The sequence below is a fragment of the Rhyacophila brunnea genome, unplaced genomic scaffold, assembly GCF_057557595.1.
Source record: "Rhyacophila brunnea isolate RB1 unplaced genomic scaffold, BYU_Rbru_1.0 scaffold_1, whole genome shotgun sequence".
Lineage (NCBI taxonomy): Eukaryota > Metazoa > Arthropoda > Insecta > Trichoptera > Rhyacophilidae > Rhyacophila > Rhyacophila brunnea.
The window spans coordinates 23,722,609-23,744,370 of NW_028232751.1; the positions used below are offsets into that span (position 1 = coordinate 23,722,609).

General features: G+C 31.6%; 1 protein-coding gene across 4 annotated transcripts in view; it reads right to left on the reverse strand.

Annotated features, from left to right (window-relative positions):
- Ae2 (anion exchange protein Ae2) overlaps positions 1 to 21,762 on the reverse strand; it is a 253,028-nt gene that overhangs the window by 86,714 nt on the left and 144,552 nt on the right. Inside the window, exon 1 of one of the 4 annotated variants that reach the window (XM_085942324.1) lies at positions 19,434 to 19,615. The exons of the other annotated variants lie outside the window; for them this stretch is intronic. Within the exon in view, the coding sequence (XP_085798450.1) occupies positions 19,434 to 19,478 (45 nt within the window). The 5' untranslated portion in view covers positions 19,479 to 19,615. Of the gene's footprint in view, positions 1 to 19,433; positions 19,616 to 21,762 lie in introns of those variants that run through there. 4 annotated transcript variants of the gene reach the window in all.

A 21,762-nucleotide genomic window follows, 5' to 3' on the forward strand; every position in this document is an offset into this window, starting at 1 on the left:
ATATCTCTACATCATCACAAATATAATATATTGATTGAACTATATTTGATCGAACCATATTAGGTTTGGCAGACGATGTATGATACAGAAGTGTTTTAAGACAAAAAAATATCGAATGTAGGGATTTAAAATTCAGAGTTTAATATAAGTGTTACTTAATTACATTATTCCAAATATAGTGTCGACACTTGACAGTAAGGCCGTGAATAGATGATAGTGCACTTTGTAAGTTTTGTTGTTTGAAGTTCGCCAATTTTTTAACCCCTGCTTTAGGCGCTCGAGGTCCGCTGAGTGCAAGTTACTTGAAAGGTTAAATTAACTAAAGACTATTGAGAGTGAAAAAAAACACATACGTCAAGGTTGAACTTGAGTCAAGTTAGATTTCAATTAAAATGCGCACGCCTTTCTGGCTCGATAAATTAAGAACACAAATGATGGAAACGTATCTGTGACAGCAGAAAGGGAATTATTTCTTTTTTTTTACTGAAAGTCATTATAATTTACCTATTCATCGAATTAGCTATTTTTTATGTTTATGCGATATCATTATCAGTAGGTAGGTACAGTCAATCCTACGATGGCTGAATGCCACCCATTCCTGTTTCCACTCTTCTCGGTCCTTAGATATTCGCTAACACGAACGACCTTTAATAGGCTCCTTCGGTATCTGTATTTGCTTTTTTTTCATTGTTTTGCGTAGTTTTATGTCGAATATGCAGCGTTCCGTGCCATATTGTGCTAGTCTCTTTAATTGGACTTATATTTTATTGGAGGAACCTATATTCCCACTAATGGCACGCATTTGTGAATGTATTACCATAACGGATGATCGATATTAAAATACTGTTTTATATCCATTCATGGATACTGCCTGAATATAATGGTCATACTTATAGAATACAATTGTTGTTAACTCTACGTACTTCAATGGGAATGTTGTCAAAGCGGTTACCGTCTCGGCTTATAATGTCATAGGTTCCGAGTTCAAATCCCGGGGCTGAAAAATTCATATGTTGTTTTATAATGTATGTTTCGACCGAATATATACCTGATAGGTTGAGCAATTGGCTAACCATTTCTCGTAAAAACAAATATCTATTAATACAACCTACACTTTGTGGAGGTCCATATTATGATCTTCTTAGAATTGGATACAATTTAAAAAAAAAAATGTTGTCAGCTGTTTCAGGGATGATAGAATCAACAATTATTTTAAACACGTCCGGTATCCAAGAAGTACAAAACGTCCGCAAGGTAGACCTAAAGGCCGCTGTATCGATGAAATGATAAAGTTCTGCGGAAGTACGTGCCAACGCAATGCACAGGACCAAGAGAAGTGGAAGCAGCATGAAGAGGCCTTCATCCAGCAGTGGATAGATTCAGGCTGATGATGATGATTATACAAATTTTTATTTTAACTAATACAACGCATTTCAATCACGACTTCACAGTAGTTAATACAGATAAAGATTTTTTTTTAAATAAACAACAATTAGGTAATTAATTAATTGTGATCATGTCATCACAAAAATAATGTCTTTAAACAAAATAAATAACATAAATGCTTATCTGCATGTAGGTACTAATGTTGTATGATATTTGTATTAGGTACCTACATATAGTTGAATACCTAGCTTATTTCTTTGATATGTATTATGTTATAATAAATTGCTCTTCGTTTTTTGTGTGTATATTTTTTTTCACTCATCATGACTTCAGTATTGTGCCGAATTAATTGACGCGTGAGTCCTTGAAGCCAACAATCAAGAGTATTCCATCAATATGTTTTATACGTAATCACTAATCAGTAATCACCAATCCATCCATCAAAAAAACATTATATTGATGGTATGGTATTGAGTTTGTTTTTACCGCAGTTTTTTTGAACCTACGGTCAAAATTAATAACTTTGACAACCTTGTCGTTTTTTTCACTAAATCATTATTTAAAAAAAAACGTGACGATTAGAAAAATATCTACTTGGGAAGGTGCATACACTGATTGTAATAAAAATAACTTTTTATATACAACGTTTTTAAAATTTCTGTTGAATCATAATATAAACTTGACTTGATTAGCTTAAACGATCAAAAAATTTGTAATTTTTAATAGAAATAATACTGAAATGTCATTTTGACATTCAAATTGATTTCCATAGTAACGCACGTATATATTAATAACTTAGTTGCTAGGACCCCACACCCCTAGCAACCAATAATAGTGGATTGGATTACGGATTTCTTCCGAAATAACTTTTCATACAAAACAGAATTAACTGAAAATGAATTTAATTCTGCTTAAATATGGCTAAAAGTATTAAAAGAATGCATTGGCATCGTGTTCTGATATATTCTAAAAGTTTCAAATGTCTAGCTAGTCGGGAAGTTAGTTAATAATCGATTGCAAGATTTGTACCGGATAAACAACCACCGGACAAATAAGAATACGACCTAATAAAAACGTTGCAAAATATAATATTAGAGAGAAGATATTTCAACCAGCAAAGTTTTCATATATAAATTATAATAATACCTATAGTACAGCCTGACAAGCTAGCAATAAGATGAAATAGAAAGAAATTAGAGAAGAAAAATAAAAAAGAATATTGAATAAACTATAAACGAAAATATAACATTTTTATAATATTATATCGATATACCTATAATATAAGTAGGATATAATTGTGTGTTAAGTATTATTGAAATGTATACATCTGAGTACCTAATGTAAGAGAGAACAGAAAAAGAGAATAGTAAGGAAAAAGAAAAGAGATACATTTGACGTAAGGTGGATGATATAAGATTCTCTCGGTTGTTTATTACATTAGGATTTCAAATATTACGTGAGTATGCCTACAGTTTAAATTGTGTTAACAACTGTGGGGGAATACTAAATATTATGTAGTAAGTAGTTATATCATCAACCTGTTTCAGTCCACTGTCCAAAAGCTGTCTCTACTATTCTCACTCATTAATTGTACTTCGCTACCACATAATTCTCTTAGGTACCTTAATATTTCATCAATCCAGCGTACAAAATCTGTGAACGATCAACCAATGCCAAATGTTAAAATAGTCGTTATCTTGTTCATTCTTAAATAATATTCATACGTACATACCTAGAGAATATTCAATTTTATATTGCTACCACTTCAACTGCACTACCTATTACATTATAATTATTATGTTTTTCATTTTATTATACCTATATATAATATAAATATATAGATTTTTCATGTAAAAATTAGTGCCAGGCAGCTATATTAATTTATAATTTACTTCAGAAGTTTGAAATTCCCATAATACTTGAGTAACTTAGGTTTTTTTTAAGAAAATAGATGCAAAAATAAAGAGTTTTCTTACAAAAATAAGATTTCGCTGCATTCCAGAATGAGCCTTCTAAAAAAAACGGTTTTGCACAAGACAGCCTGGACTGCTAAAACACCAAAATTTCATAGATTTTATAGTTGTATCTCTTTAAAAGTTACACAAAATCATATATATCTATCATTCAAAATGTATAAACAGTATACAAAGGCTATGTGGATTTAAAGAAACACACTTTACATAAAAGTGCTTCTATCTCTGTTTGAGGCTTGTGTGAACTGGCTGCTTTGCATATAACTACAGCGTTCAGCCGACAGTTCAAATGAAAATCACGAAATAGTTCGTAAGTATATATAAATAGTTCGCAATAAATTAAATAAAAAATAGAACGCCGTCATATTATATTATATAAAAAGGGGTATTTTCCGTTATTTATATGTTTATAAGTAACCATCAAGTACTCTTTTAACACAAGATTTGAAAAAACAAGAGAATTAGTGTGATATCCAAGAAATTTTTAAGTAATAATTATTATATGGATGCAGATAGAAGAAATTGGGTTTGTTCATTGTCCACTGAAGAAGGAAGCCGATACATTACACGTCTGGTCCTACTTTTCGCTCCTCCCGCTGTTTATGGATGACCTGTCATTGCCTGTAGACAATGAGTGCTCATACTGACGCGTCTGTCGTGTTCACTTGTCGGAGTATTCTTAGTTTTAGATTTCTTTCAGATTATTTGAACGTATCTTGGAGACCTTGGAGTTCATCTGATTTAGTGGTTATGTGTTATTAATAATTGGAGGTGACGATCAAAGTAAGTAAACTTCTTCTGTGTATAATAGTATCATAATACACTAAGACGTTTGTCAATGTGACAGTCGATTCTAAACAACAACAACTAATAACTTATTTTATACTCTTCAGTCATTATAGAATACCAAACTCTGCTTGCAAGTACGTTATCAATAAATAGTATGGCAGTGGACCACTCGTTGCTTGCCCAAAAAGTTATGCTCAAGCTTTATTAATCTAAAGATGGCGGTGGTTTGTTGCAAACAATTATAATGGAGTTCTACCCCATAATCGCCAATTCATTTAATATAGTAAGTATTGCACTATTTTTAAATAAAATTTTACGAAATAAGTGATATCTCAACGAATAAGTACAATATTACCTACTATCAATGGTCTTCAAATTAGCCTGGCTGGATAGTGCGATAATTATTAATATATCCTGGAATTCAAAAGCGTACCCATACCTGATCAGTCAATGGCGGCTCGACGACTTTCTAGGTGGTGGAGTTTAGCCATTAATTATTAAATATACATACCTACTTCCTCATATTATACATTAAGTATCAAGCTGTTTAAAATAAAAATATAACTCGGCCCCTCAGATTATTGCGCCTGGCGGAGGGGGTCCGCTCCCCTGGGTCCCTCAGATGATGGCTACTTAAACCCTGACGGCTAAAATTATTAAACATGGATACATGCTTTGCCTACTGATTCTTTGAATGCTGGTTGTCCAAATTCGAAATAAAGTAACCGAATCCAAAGGATTCAAACAATTGCACTTTTCTGAAAATTAAAATTTATGAACTTATGTTGGTGCGTAAGTATTTGCTGCACATAATCGTTAGAAGTAATGGTCAATGTGGGTTAATGATAGCTGAAATAAGTTATGTAATTTTTAGAATGAGTTTTGTCGAAGTGGCGAGCGAAGATCAACTCGATGCACGACCCCCCACGAGTAGTTGAGATAACTGGATTCTGGCACTGATACGCCACTTCGACTGATTAACTCGCATTAAATTATATCAAATGATATTCACTTGTATTAATATATGTAGTAATAAATAAATAGGTGATATATTTAATAAAATATATTACGGAGTGCAAAGTTATGAAGTGAAAACTCTACATTTATCATAAAAAATGTTCTAAAACGGTGTTGAAGGTGGAAATATATTTAAATAAACGACTTAAAAATATAAAACAGCTTGAAATTTGTTAATACTTAATACCGCTTGCTACAATTGTGACTTGATATTTCGTTATGCCTGTGTGATTTTTCGTAACGAATCCACCCGAGAGGTCAAGGTAAAAGCATGTATCCATGCTAATATGATTTTATTTTTATCGTTACTTAATCACATCTAAAGAACGTGCTTAAAAATATTAACTTAATTAATAGTAATTATTATATTATAGACTTACTATTATCAGTTTTGAACAACGACATACAGCGTGCGTTTTTACTCACCGTGGGGTTATTTGATTCGCTCCCCAGTATGCGTATACTAACGCTAATTCATTCACATCCTTTGTAAAACGAGATTTGTATCGCGGCGATGAGATAGGACTGAGTACCCCGGCCAGCGAAAAATAGACGCCATAGCTTTCTAAATTTGTACATATTATGTGTCACCGTGAAATAGGGCATATTTAATTTAATTGATTATTTTAATACCGCATTAACATCATTTATGTTATTATATAATTTACAATCATTGCTTTATTTATTTGTATGATAATAATAAATATCTTAAATAAATTAAATAGTTCATTTTTAATCATGTAATTAATTAGGTAGGTATATTATGACAATGATAAAAATATCGGACGTGTATTTTTGATATGATAATGATGTGGGGATGGTCCTTACGAACCCTGAAGGTAGAGCCGCCTATGCCTGACCCACATGATCTACTCTGTATTTGTAGATAGATAGGTACCGCGTTTGTGAATTTCGTTTGACTAACACCTGACATCTGTAATTAGTAGAATAAATAGAGCAAATATATGAATAGGCCAGTAGTACGGAAGTAATTAAATTAATACCTATATATACCTGTGATAATTTATCGATTCCTGTGAGCATTTCGTCGGGTAATGTGGCTAACTGCACTAATTCTCACACCAAGATCTTGACAGAAGGTCAATATTGTGTAAAAATTACAGGTTGATATGTATAATATATTTCCTTCGTTTTCAATGTTTAAAACAGTATACCTTTATTCAATACTTTTTCTCTGTTTCTTTATAATTTTTATTAATGTATGCATTGTTGAATGCAGTTTGGATCAAATTTTAAATACAAGATTTTATATTCTTCGTGTACGTATTGCATAATATCAAAATATCTACGAAACATTGTTTGAAATAAACAAAAATAATTATCCCGCGTGCCAATAATGTACGTAAGTAGAAAATACGATAATTGAAGAAAGATATGTTATACATTTAATACAGTTTTGATTAAAAAGCATAATGAAATTAAAATGATATTTATTTGTACACAGTTAAACTATTTTTACACAATTCAACAAAATAAAAAAAACACTTTTAAAATTTATTTATTTATTATTATTTTACCACTGATAAATTTTTCACTGCACAATGTGGGATAAATTAATTAATAATATATATGTGTATAGATATCGATAATTATTGACAATTATAAATGTAATACATGATCTGCTTCATTATGGATTTTAACAATAACCACGTGTTATGCTATATCTTGAGTTTGTATACAGCTGACTGCATGGCCCCCACATCCTGAAGCGGGCCCCTATGCTACGATGTTTGGCGCCCCCCCCCCCCCCCCAGCCTATCGCTAAGGTTAAAGTCAGTGTAATGTTCTACAACAGTTTTTTTCCCAAGTTCCGTGTAAAATGAATGGTATACCATGTATTTTTTAGCGATTTTTGGTATTTTTAAATAAATCCGCTTCAATTGTCGGCACTTTTGTGATAGCCAAGTAACATGCGACCCTTGGCACATGTTTGATAAACAGTCATTTTTATTCGTCAGGAAACGCAAAAAGGAATAATAAAATAAAATTCTACCCGTGCAATAGCGCCGCAGGCGATTTTTTATATTATTGGAGAAAATTTGTGGTGTATATTTATCTCACTTAACTATCCACGCCAGGCCCCTCCTAAGCCCGGGCCCCCAGGCTAGAGCCCTATCAGCCCCCCCTTGTGGGGGCCATGGCTGACTGATTCGCACATGCGCGTCGGGTATACCCCGATCATGTTCACGGCTAACTTAATCATGTCGCACTTTCGTAACGGTGTGCGCACGCAGCTCTCAATTTTACCCTCTACTAAACCCGCCAAAAGAAGTATAACTTCAAAAAAAGACATAAAAATAAACAACATAATACAAATTACCGACCGGTCGTAAGTAAGTAGGTAGGTACTTACCGAGGTACCTATATTATATAGATGTTTTTTGAACTAGACAGACATGATATTTAGAACCATAAACCACATATTAATAAAATGAACTATGAAGTACATACCTACTTATACGTATTAAGTAATGGATATTTAAATGATCTACAGGGCATTCTAACATTATCAGTTAACTCCAAAATCTATCAAAAAAAAATGATAAATAAACGTGTTACCGTGTTAACTATTTAGAATAGCCTTACGCCTTAGCCTTAGCACGTTGTCTTTGCAAGTATCAGTTACTTATGTAAATAAAACGTTGTGCCCGTCCAAATAGGTTATTTGATTAATATAATATACTCGTACCATAATGTCATGTAATTTTTGTGATAATATTGCTAAAATAACATAGCAAACGTTTTGGATTAATCTGAATGATATTTTTAGTGAATTATACCTACCTATAGCCAGTACGTTACCCAATTAGCTAATTGCATAAATAATTTAATTAACTTTGATTGCACACGCTGCAATTCGTCCAATCATGATGAGTGACACAATAATAGAATATCAACTACTTTATTACACGATTGAAAATTCAACTAACCTCATATATAATTTATAATGCTCCTCAATCATCACTGTCATCAATCATCACCATCAATCATCAAATCGTCACTCATCACTCATCAGTCATCACAATCACACATCAGTTAACCTACATTTTCTCCTGTAGATATGGCTATTGCTAACTTATTAGTTATTATAAATCTCATAGAGTGTAACCTACACTAGTCAGTAGTCGTAGATACTTATGATATAAATAACTTGTTTTTTTTCTATACTAGTAGATACTTTGTGTTACACAAAATAGTAAAATAGTATATAAAGCTTCCAAACAATAATAATTTGAATAAATAAATCAGATAAAAACCGAGCGAATGTTAACAGAACATAAAAAACAAGTAGGGTAAATACGCAACGAAAACATTAATAAGTATGATTAAAAAATCAGTAATGTTAAAAAATGTTTCTAAAAATAACCGCTTAATTTACTCAGAGTTAGTTTTAGTCAACTAATAATTATTTGACGAATTCAGTTACAAGTAGGTGCCAGATACGATAAAAAGTTCTGACTGAAACGGTTGACGGAAGTGGAGGCGTAGTGACGAGAGAAACCTGTTGGATACAGGATATAACCGGAGATCAATGGTTAACCTTGTGACCAGGCTGCTAGAAATATCCATGTATCGACTAAGATCCAGACCAAGATACACCTATCCGTTAACAAATCATTAAAATGTTTGTTAACATATTATGTTCCATCACTTGTTTGAAATTTTTGAAACTTATCGCACGTCCACACCTACAAACGTTGCTACCAAATAAAATATAGTCAGGATTAGGGATACCAATCCCGGGATCCCGAACTATTTTCGATACCTATGAATCCCGGGATTGATAAACATAATCCTGAAACTTTCGGGATTGATTTTTTTATCAATTTTTATGAAGAAAAAAAAAACGAAAATATTACAGAAAAAATACTTTTAATAACAAATAACCACATTACAAATAAATTTAGTTGAAGTTGAATGAAGTTAGATTTATACCCATGTGTAAGTTGCCGATTCATTTTATTTTCTTCACATAGATTAATAAAAATGAGAAAGATTGGAAAAAAAACAATGCTTAGCACTACTAACAAAGTAATTCCACCATGATCTCATACGTTTTACGACAGTTTCATATTTGGCTGACTAATTAGATTTACGAAGCGGAAAGGCCATATGTACACCATGATTTTCTTTACTATATTAAATCTCGCTAACCCATTCATTAAGTCTTTACTATCAGAAACAGCAATCTCATATTAAATTCACATTATTATTTATATTACAATATTATTTACTCCATTAAACTTATGTATTTCCAAGATTGAACGTATACAATATTAACAATAAATGTCTTAAATAGAATAAATTATACTAGATTTATTTTTGACCGATTTTATCAATGTTATTTGTAAATATAATAATTTTATATTAACAATGGAAAGAAATGCCAATCCCGGGATTGTCAAATTGTAAACCCGAAATCCCGGGATCAGAATTTTGGCTCGGGATTGGATTCCCTAGTCAGGGTAGACTACAATTTCACTGCAACGTACAAATTTGCTAGATTTAATCAAAACAAGATCCACAAGATCTCACAATCGACTTCCGATAAAATAGTACAAAAAACCCCTATGGCCACACTTGCATAATATTAGTTCATATAATTGCACATGTTTTCTACCCACGCCGGAATACAATAGTATTATTAAAATAAATCATAATCACTGTAATCAGTTTTTACACAATGTTTGTTTGTGCAAGCAAGCAATATCGCTCTGGAATATGCATGCAAAACGCAAAGTAGGTAATGCGAGGTTTCTCTCGCACAAGTTTACACTGTACAGGTAAGTATTTCGTATTGAAACTATTTTTGCGAAACAATAAAAAGCCAGGGCTCGAAATGGACTGGAGCGCCGTTCTTGTTCGTGAAATCGGTAAAATTATCGCTCCGTCTCGTGGAAAAAATAATTTGACCTTCTGATCTAGATAGGCCATATATTAAAAAATCGAATACATTTATTTTTATAAAGTACGCATAATATTTGATAATTATGTAAATATCTTAAGAATCCTGTCGAGCGCTCCGGTTCGCTATTCTATTCTATTTCGAGCGCTGTAAAAAGCATCGATGTCATCAGTGCCTAGTGGTAATCTTATATTATCATTTCTTTTGGCCATGTCTAATACGGTTCCATGACAAAGCAGAACGGTGACAAAACAGAACATGAAAAAAACAGAACAGTGACAAAACAGAATAGCGATAAATAGAACCATGCCCTTTCAGGAAAAATATAACATGTAATCTTGAAATTGTCGTATCTCTATTTATGTTGATAGATTTTTAATACGCCGTAAAAAAAATCAAATTATATAATTTTTGCATTAGTATTACTTAGTTGGAAAGCCTCAATTAAACGAGACTCGACACTGTGTTGCCGGCAAGCTTATAAAATGATTGGGTGACTAGGTACAACGAAATAATGAGTTTAATAATTCTATAGAGAGACAAAACGGAAATTTAGCTATTTGAATATGTATTTATAATCTATCTATTAGCATCATATTAATAATATTTATTTATTTGGCCAACTTTAGCCCTTCTTCAGCATTCTTGAATACGCTTGAATTAAACGTTCACATAATATAAAAAGGGATGAATAATTTAATCCTTATCAGGTGTTTCGTTGAATATGGACAAAAAATAAGAAGATACAATTATACATAGCCTTCGGCTACAAATTATTTCCAAAGCGCGATTACATAAATACTTTTTATAATCCGTTTCATATCTTCTATTTTCTCAAATTTAATCATTTAAGTGGTTTTGCAGTAAATGGCGCTAACCTACGGTAAATCTAGCAGCTGTATAATTGCCAAAATGTCGGTTATGTAAAAAATTGTTTATATACCTAATAAACAGTTGACGATTTCTCTTAAAAATTGAAAAATTTTAAAATATGAAATATTTATATATATTTCGTTTATAAACTTTTATAAATATTTAATCAATAAATAGATAAGTACGACAAAAATAATTGTTTTATTTTCCCCCTGCCTGTTCTGTTTTGTCACTCTTCTGTTTTTTCATGTTCTGTTTTGTCACCGTTCTGTTTTCTCATGTTCTGTTTTGTCCGGTTACCGGCTAACATCCATTTCTCGTAGAAACCAAAAAAAAACTGTTAATTCAAGCCTCCATTTTGTGGAGGTCGATATGATCCAATTAGTATTGGATGCCACTTGCTCAACCTAATATCATAATATAACAGACTCTATTATCAATGATTTTCAGTGTTAATTCTTGATGGAGTAACTTTTTACTATAAATAATAATCATTCCTTTTTAGTTATAAGTTTACGTGTACATATTCCACTGTAAGTATATAAATTCCGGCGTCTTGGAAAGCTGCTAAATATCGTGCTCTACGAACAACGCATCATCTCAATGCTATACGGCTATCTATTTCCTATATAACAGCTCACGGTGAACTGAATTAGGTATGGTAAGCTGCATACGTACAATTTACATGTAACCGAATGAACCGTTCTTCTTGGATTCTTGATTCTAGATTCTTGGACGCGCCGTACGGTGTCCACATGCTCTAACCGAGGAGCGGATATGGTCGAAGAAGAATATAATATGAATATAGAATCAATATAGATCCACCATGAATAACATTACCCGATTTGATTAAATTGTTTGTTATTTCAAACTACCAACAATGTTACTTAGCTTTAGTATAAAAATAAAATCATAGTGGGATATTCTCTTTGATGTTCTATTTTAATCTAAATAGATTTCCGCCTATATGAGTATTTAGATCACTTTGAGAGACTTCGATACAGTATTTTTCAATATGCAATACCCGACCATGTCGAAGAATTCGCAGAAATTTGTATAATGTGTGTACGTATTTTCGAACAGAATCTTGAATATAAGTGTTATTCTGTATACACAATAAATAAAACTACAAAAATTATCCATGTGCCTATAGGTATATATATACCTACTTATTATTATCGACTTTAAATATGGATACCTATATCATAATGTCTTAAAGTACAGCCGAACTTGGTTATTACGAGGAAGATGGGACCGACTGAATTTGCTATTTATATCGTTATATAACATTTTTCGCGCCACGTTCTATTTAAGTATAGAACATAAAAAATCTGAAAACCATTGTAAAAATCCCTGTAACATGGCATTCATAAACGTAATGAAGTGCTGAGCTCCCGGCGCTGGTAGGTACCTACTGACTTCACAAAGCTTGGATTTTTACATGCAATATCAACCATATGCGTAGATACTTTTTCAATGTTGTCGGCGAAAACACCAATTAAGTACTAGACACTTAACTAGTATCATAAACATAATCCTATCCCGGCGGCATTGGTCTAGTTAACTGCCCGTTCGGATTGTATTGCTTAGGGTCGAAAATGTTGTTTTTAAACGATCGACACATTAATAGTTTTGCTCGGTATACCCGAGAAGTAGCTCGTTATAAAAGTGAATAAATGTATGGAGAACATTTTAAACTAAAATGTCTACGAATGTTTCCTCATTATATCCGAGATCTCGCTATTTCCGTGATCTATATAACCAAGTTCGACTGTATATAACAACACTAATAATGTTATATATTTATTTATTTAGAAAAGAATATTATGGCAACACAGCGTTTGGCCAATGCGCCATAATACATAATAAATACAAATTACAAAAATGATTTAATTAGAAATAACAACTAAAATATCAAGAAAGTAGAAAAGAAAGTATATGCTTATTTAAATATTTAAGTAAAATGATAAATACAATAATTATAATTTTTTCCTATTTAGCATGTCCAAACATGATAATAATTAATTAGAAATAATTAATCAACTTTTACGGTGCCAGCAAATAATTCAATCGCACGATACACAGCATCATGAAACATCACATCCGTCCTGCGAGGGGGTATCACGAAGACCACAGAGTTACGAGTGATATTGGTGGGAACACGAAAATTAATATTTGCCAGTATAGACGGTTTGTAAATGAACCCACAAAGAAGTAAAAAGAAAATCTTTAAAATAGCAATCAGTCTTCGGTGGACAGGGATTGCATTGATTGCAGAAAACGAGTCGGAAAATTCATTTTAATATCATTATCATAAGGAAAGAATCCGTATGTCCTTAAGTAGAGATATCTAATAAATCTATTGTGGGCTTTTTTATACCGTATTTTTTATCATCCTTTCATGACACCAATATCTAATAAATGTGTTGTATGGATACATTACGAAACGAGATATATATACCACTAAATGGAATTAAAATGCCATCTCTGCTTCAATAGACAATATTACTAGTCCACGGTTTCAGATACATTTAAAAATACACCTGACAACAACGAGTGACTCTCAAAAATATTTGGATAAATTTTAAATTAAGTAAGTATGTACCTATCTATAATTCAATCGTAATTCGCAAATCTCCACATGTCATTGCTGATCACCAAGGACGCGACGTCCAAGGACAATGGAAGTAAACTAGACATCGCGAACCCGACAAAAAATTACAGTCCTGTTAAACGTTTTATAGTAATTAATTTGGTTCCAACCAGTGAGCAGATATTTTTAATGGAAAGATATTTCTGTTATTACTAAGCTGTTTAGGTATCTATTTCTATATATACCTAATGATTCTCCTCGATTTGCCTCCATTCGGGTAAAATACTGATCGCTAAATCTAATCCCCGCTAGTATAATGTACGTAGGACTCGGAAGTTTTCGAATAATCTTTAAACCCTCATAAATGTTCTCTTAAATGTTCGTCCTCTGAAGACCGAAAGCGAAACTCAAGTTGTGAGGTTTGAAATCTGGGTTATTATGTTTCAGTTAATTTCAATAACTTTAATATCCTTTCAAAAATTAATGGAATAGCTTTCATTTCAATCAATTCTTATAATAAATGTAAATCTATAATATTACACATAAATGCTTTATTTGGCCATGCAGGTAATAATGATTTCAACCATTTTTGTGTGACATAGAATAGTTAAATTTTACAATGTAGATAATATATAGATAACCATGTTTTAATGAAATCGCTTCGAATATTGATATATTCCACTTACGTGAGGGTGAATTTAGGTAGACGTTGTTTCATAAGTTTTTAAGATAGGGTCTATCAATATTTCACTTTGTGTGCATCCATCTACTTTTACTTTTTTGTTATTTTATTTTTATTTCTTTTCTTATTTTATTACTTATTGTATTATTAACTCACATTTCTATGTATTGTATGTATTTTTATTTAAAAAAATGTTAACAATTATTTTATCTCATGTCATGAACGCTTTGAATTTATAATTTGTTTTGTTCATTATTATGTAAAATAAAGAAATTTGAATTTGAAAAAAAATTGAATGCCTACTTATATAAAAATTGTAGTTTTTATTAATTGTGATTTTATTTTTCTATTGGCATAAATGAAGTCTCCTTTCAGAAGACGTACGTATACTAAGGAAGTTAAAAAAGAATGTCAAACTGGGATTTAAACGGACTGTTTTCCGGTGGAAATGGGAAATATCATTCGTGTGATTTTTTTGGAATGGAAGCTTAAAAAGCTCTAGAATTCGAATCTGAAGGAAAAATTTCATATGGAGAGATAGTCGATGGCACGTCGCCCATGTACCTACTAGACAAATGCGTGGGTTGGGTTGAAACTAAACTAGCAAAATTTCAAGATTTGGACTTTCGTAATGTCGACTGAATGACTGCCTCTCTTTGGCATACAATTTCTAGTTGTTTTTGAAAGATTATTTCTCTTCACAATATTCTATAATATATTACTGCGACATATATCAATATATTGAATAGTTATCCATAGCACCTTCATCCATTATTAGTTTCCTGGTGAAGATATACCTATACCATAATCGATAATACTTTAAATCAATATTTTATTCTCATCAAAATATTTAAATTATAACAAAAAATATTTTGTTCTTTTTTAGATAATGTGGAAAATTGCAATATTTTCGCTATCCTTAAATCATCACAATCAATTCATTAAAATATTGCTCCATCAGATATCATAGCTTAATAGCACTTTTAATTACCTGGCCTAACATGCTATGTTTATTACGATAGAATACTGAACCATTCTATCCAGACTTCGATGCTTTCCAGTATTATTCATATACAACTGTCGGATATCGAAATATCGGAGATCTTGAACTCAAAAATAAGTTCATTAGGTATTTTGTTTATGACAAACATCCAACAGCAATTATTCGATTTGCCACCCTTCGGCACTAGTAGGTAAATTACATATATTTCAACATTGGATTCAGTTTATATAATTAAGCTTCACATTGACTGTGACTAGATAATTACTTTTTAATTACCACATTTAAATAACATGCTAATTATATCGAATGGCCACCTGATCGTTACATACAGAAGACAACATAGGCCAAAATAAAATCAGAAAGACGACAAGAAGAAGAGATAAAAATAAGTGTAGCGGCGGCTTGAGAATTTAGCGACCGACGGAAAAGTGTACAGGACACGCGTTGGCTCTGGGGTATTCATAAACATAATACAAAGGCCCCTTTATTCGAATATCGAATACAAATGCCCAATATATTATATCGAGCGCTTAAAATTTTGATTCCGCAAAAATGTGAAATACCCAGTTAATTGGGTATACTATAATTGTTACAAAAAATACCTATGCCAAAAATACTATTATTTTGAAGGATTCAAAATGAAAAATGTTCTGCGTGCGTATTTCTGAAAAAAAATACTACAACCCACAGGCATGACAACGATAAGCAGATTGCAACTAGCTAAGACCAATTCAACTATTACCATGTACACCATACACGCATATTAGAAAATTAATTGCTTCATTCCCGCACCACTCGCGCAATCGCGCCGTGTCCCGGTCGACCGAAGTGAGTCGCAATTTGTTATTAAATGCGTCATTTTTAATTTGACTATTTCGACGCTTAGTGCATCATGGGAGTTTGGCAGAGGATCGGGTGTACCGCTTTAGTAGGAAGGTTAAAAACTTTAATGTGCTATTTTAATACTTACATATGGGTTGCAAAACATGGTGATTTTTAATTCAAAAGAGGTTGAAAAACTACAAGTAACACATCGTGGTATATAATGAAGCATGATGTTGATAAGCATAAAGCCAAAGATGGTCAAGTGATGGAGTAGTGGACAGTGGACCACATCGCTGGATAAACGACTAACTAATAAATGGACCATCACAACCTCGCTGAATCAATTATGTAACCGAGGTTAGCAGAGATACTTGCATGGCAAATAGATTCAAGACATCATCCAGCATGAATGAGATGATTATGAAAACATTGATCGAATACATTATTATGAATAATTACAAGATAAAAAGAACTTTTTATATATCTATGTATTAATAAATACTTTTTTTGTACTTGATAGAAATACTGAATAAATACAGAATACTGAAATGTCATTTCGACATTTCATATTGATTTTCATAGTAACGCACGTATATATTAATAATTTAGTTGCTAGGACCCCTTAGCAAACAATAATAGTCTTTTACTTTTTACGAATTTTTTCCGAAATAATTTTCCATACAAAACTGAATCATATAAACAATTCTATGTATTAATAAATATGGAATACTGAAATGTCATTTTGACATTTCATATTGATTTCCATAGTAACGCACGTATATTAATATATTATATATTAATAATTTAGTTGCTAGGACCCACTTAGCAACCAATAATAGTGAGTGGTAAATATTACTTTTAACGATTTTTTTCCAAAACATACAAAACAGAATTAACTGAAAATGAATTTAATTCTGCTTAAAGATGGCTAAAAGTATTAAAAGAATGCATTGTCGTCGTGTTCATATATATTTTAAAAGTTTGAAATGTCTAGCTAGTCGGGAAGTTAGTTAAAAATTTTCAATCGTCCAATACAAATCTTGGACAAACAAGAAAAAATTTGTACTGGACAAACAAGAATACGAGCTAATAAAAACGTGGTAAAAATTTGAGTTACTAATTACATATTAAGTAGGTACCTATGTTTTATGTTTCCAAAAATAAAAAGTTAATTTGACACAAATTATTGATGTTATATTTAAATACTGATGCCCAATCAATTATGATTTTGTATTAACAAATGAACGTGAATGCCAGTGGCATTCAAATTACTAGATATTCCCAAAGAGGAAACCACAACTGCACGTGACAGATCGACATGAATATTGGATTTCAGATTTAATAATAAATTAAACTCACACATTCACATGAAATTCCAATGTATACCCCAATAATTGATAAAACACATAAAACTAAAAAGTAGGTACCTGGATTTTTTATCCACTATTAATAATTAATTAAGGATTAAGGATTAATAATAAAAAAATCTTTCAAACAACAGACAGTATAGAGTTGCAGTTAAATACATATAGGTACATAAAGCCTGAAGACGAAACACCGTTCGCGAAAAATGATCGTAATGCAAAAGTACCGCCATGCAGTTCAATAAATTATTATATCATTTCTCGTTCATTGGTCGACAGTAGGGACATATTATTAATTGTATTTTTTAGTTTGTTCATATTGATTGCACAATACTATAGTTGTCTCTTTGTTGTTCCCAAATAAGTAGGTGTATTACCATTAGCTGGAATATTATTTATTACTAAATACTATATTTTTTAAATTACTTTTTGAAAGAGAAGTTAAAATGGTACTGTTGTTTAATTTAATAAAACGCATTTTTTTGAAGTACTTATTCCACTTTTAATCAATAAATTAGGACCGGTTTCTTCCGCGTCAGAGGGACATTTTCAACTGAAAAATGAAAATGTCCCTCTGAGGCGGACGAAACCGGTCCTAATTTATTGCTTAAAAGTGGAATAAGTACTACAAAAAATTGCGTTGTATTAAATTAAACAACAATACAATGCAATTCCGCCATGAATTGACAGTTAACAAAATAAAATAAAGTGTAGTGGGTATAATAGTATGTGTCCAACTGTTTCACAATGCACTGTCAATTTGATTATATGATTTATATATAAATAATAATAAAATTAATGACATTCGCATTTATATCTACCTACAGGCAGCGCTCGAAATGGAAAATTTTACGAAACGGAGCGCTCGATAACTTTACGAAGATATCAACTATATTATACTATACTAGATTGTAAAAGTGATTTATAAAAAAAAATGTGTAATTTTTTTTATATGAAATATCTAGCTTAGACGGTCAAATTAATATTTCCACGAGACGGAGCGATAATTTTGTGGATTTTATGAACCGGAACGGCGCTCCGGTGGGTTCCGGTCCATTTCGAGCCCTGCCTACAGGTATACTATCATATTTTCAAAGGATTTTATTTTATAATAAAATTATTCATTTAAGTACGATTACATTATGAAAATATTTTATTTTTTAAACAAAATACATCTACCTACAGTCTACGCTATAAAGACTATAGGTAGGTACTTGTCATTAATTTAGATAAACATTTAATGCCATATTTGTATCAACGAATACATAATTACCTAATAATATGTACCATTCATTTATATTGGATATTATAGGTACTTTTTCTAGCTGTCATCTAATTAATCCTTTCGTTGTATCTATAAATAGCCAACAATCAATATTTCTATAGACATATATTTGATTCAATATTGATATATATATGGTAGAACATTTCTGTCTATAGGTCGTAGGTACAATATTTATATTGCATTCATTCTTTTGAATATCTATAAAAACTTACCCCGTATGAATGAATGCCAAGAATGAAGAAGAATGGCAAATATTCTTATAAAAGTTAAAAAAAAACTTTATAACAGACAAGATCCTTTCATAATTGTCTGAAATATTAAACCATAAACTTGTACTTATTGGTTTTTTAAACACAAACTATTAAAATTTCGATTGTCAGATAAATTATTATTAGACGTTGGAAATAAATCTACTATTGTCTTGAAATGAAAAGTAAATAACTTTTATTCAAGTATAACTATAAATAATATAAAATATTTTAACATAATTTTGACAAGATACATATACCTAACAGAAATATGAATTTTTATTAGAACACCTATTTTTCCAGTTAAAAACTTCGTTGCCTATCATATATTATTTAAAACTTATTGTGATTTCGATGACAGATAAATAATAAAGCCGAAAAAATGAGCGATCGTATCGCAAGGTCGCAAGATTTTAAAATTCATAACGTAAACAATGCATCGCGAGGAAGATGGCTTTGAAAGTTTACCATTTCTTTGACATCTCGATTGCAGTTAGGTCCGTTGCGTTGCATTTATAAGCGGGTGGCGCGATTACATGCACCGGACGGGGGACGTGGGCTCGCGACTATCGCGACTGCGCGCGACTAACCGCCACGCGCGACGCTCCGACGTCGGGACGTCCGTCGTGGAAGAGGTACCACGCCGCACTGCCGTCACGACGCCCCAGGGTTGTCGGGCCAGGCGTCCGTTTTCCCACATTCCACCCCGCGCTGATTTTTTTTTAAAATTACATACTGACTAAAATGATCATTATTTTATGAATGAAAAAATGTTAATTTTGTGGAATCATTGGTGCTGGACATTATATCAGATAAAGCAATATGGAAAGCGGTTATTATTATTGCATTGTATTTTATATAATTTGCACATTTAAGGTGCGTAATGACCAGGCGGCCGATCGATATAATTAACGTGCATTTTAAAGGTGGTAATTAAAAAATCATTATCTAGTCAGCAGCGAATGAGTTATCATGTTATCACCAATGAAGCGTCAGTTGAAAAAAAACTCATCTGAAAGTATCAAAGTAAGTAATACAATCGAAAAGTCTAATTTAATCTATAATTTTTAAACTATTGAGTGATATTATGTGTATTTTATAAAACGCGTGTTTCACGGGACATTTCCAATGTATGTCTTTATTAAGAAATAATGTAAATAATAATTCTTAAATCTTGTTTGTTTTAATGTTTTAATAAAAAAAAAACAATTTAAATTTAAATTTATCAATAATCTCAATAGAAAGTTCTAACATAAAACATCAAACAGCATGAAGTATCATACATTCACAGCGGTAGGGACGCGCCAAGGGGGGTCTACGACAATTTGGCACCGGGACAACTGGACGCCACGGAATTAGAAAATAAATTAACGTTAGGTACTTATAGGTACTTTAAAAAAAATATTGAATATTATTATTTATATTTAAATGATTATATTATGATTTAATAGTTGGTGAGAATGTAAATATGCAGACGTAAATAATGATTTAATCGTGCATATGTTTAAGTTCCAACGAAAAAAGGGTTTTTTTATTTTATATAAAGCCTTAGGCATGGTAATTCTCAATCCGTAATAAAGAATACATTATGTTAAGAGTAAAATGAATTAAAACTACTAAGTAGTCGATAGAAACTGATTAAAATATCTCGTGTAAGTTCTGTATACGTGTCTACGACAGTGCGGCGTCCAATTGTCCGGAGTCCAGTCGTCCCATTCCCGCCAAAGGTGGCTGCTTAAAAACATAATGTTTGCGGCCCCCAAAATCCTGGCGTTCTGGTATTTCGCACCTCTAAAACCCTCGCTAGGTGCGTCCCTGCAAAGCGGGTACAATGCTACCTATTTATAAATATATGACAGCCAATAAAAAAAATCGCGCAAAGTGCCTACTAAAAAAGTGAGGAATTTCTAACGATTTGGCAACATCTATTGATGAGCATAATAAATTATGACAGAACTTTGACGGTTGTTGGCAATATTAGGTAACTATTTCAACTGCATGGTCCATCTACAAAACGAAATGTTATCATAATAATGTACTTATACCAGTATATAATATTTTCACAAAACCAAATATTTGTTCAAATCAAATAATACACAATATTATTATATCGTAGGTTGTTGATAAATTATAATTTTTTTTATATAAATAGTTCTGACAATGCAATTAATATCACATAATATAATAATTGAATGATTCCAATACGTATCTAAATTGATTAAATTTTATTGAAATCATTCAGTATATTATACAAAAGGATTATAATAATACATTCTAAAAAATATTTTAGTCAATTTATTGGTATTCATCATCAAGGGCAAGACTAATTTTACTTTAGTGGTGACAACCCAAATTACTAAGTGTAATAGTTTTAATATTATTAATTAGTATGTAATCAATAGACTCTATCGACCCAAGGGCGCGCGATACCATTCATTTTAAGAAAAGAGCAATAATTAATAAACATTCACGGAAGACGCCAAAAACCACACCGAATTATATACTTACATAAATAAATTCCTTGGTGTTCTTTTTTAAATATCATTTATTTAGAAAAGCGCGGATCACTATATTTTTTAATACTTTGGACGCTGAAGACGCACCTGGCACATAATGACCAGGCGGCCGATCGATGTAATTAACGTGCATTTTAAAGGTGGTAATTAAAAATCATTATCTAGTCAGCAGCGAATGTATTAAAATATGTAGGTACAAATACAGTTGACATTTTAAATTATCAAAAAAAATCTCAAATTGCAAGCTTTGTATTTTTCCGCTAGGTTCTCTGTTGGCATAT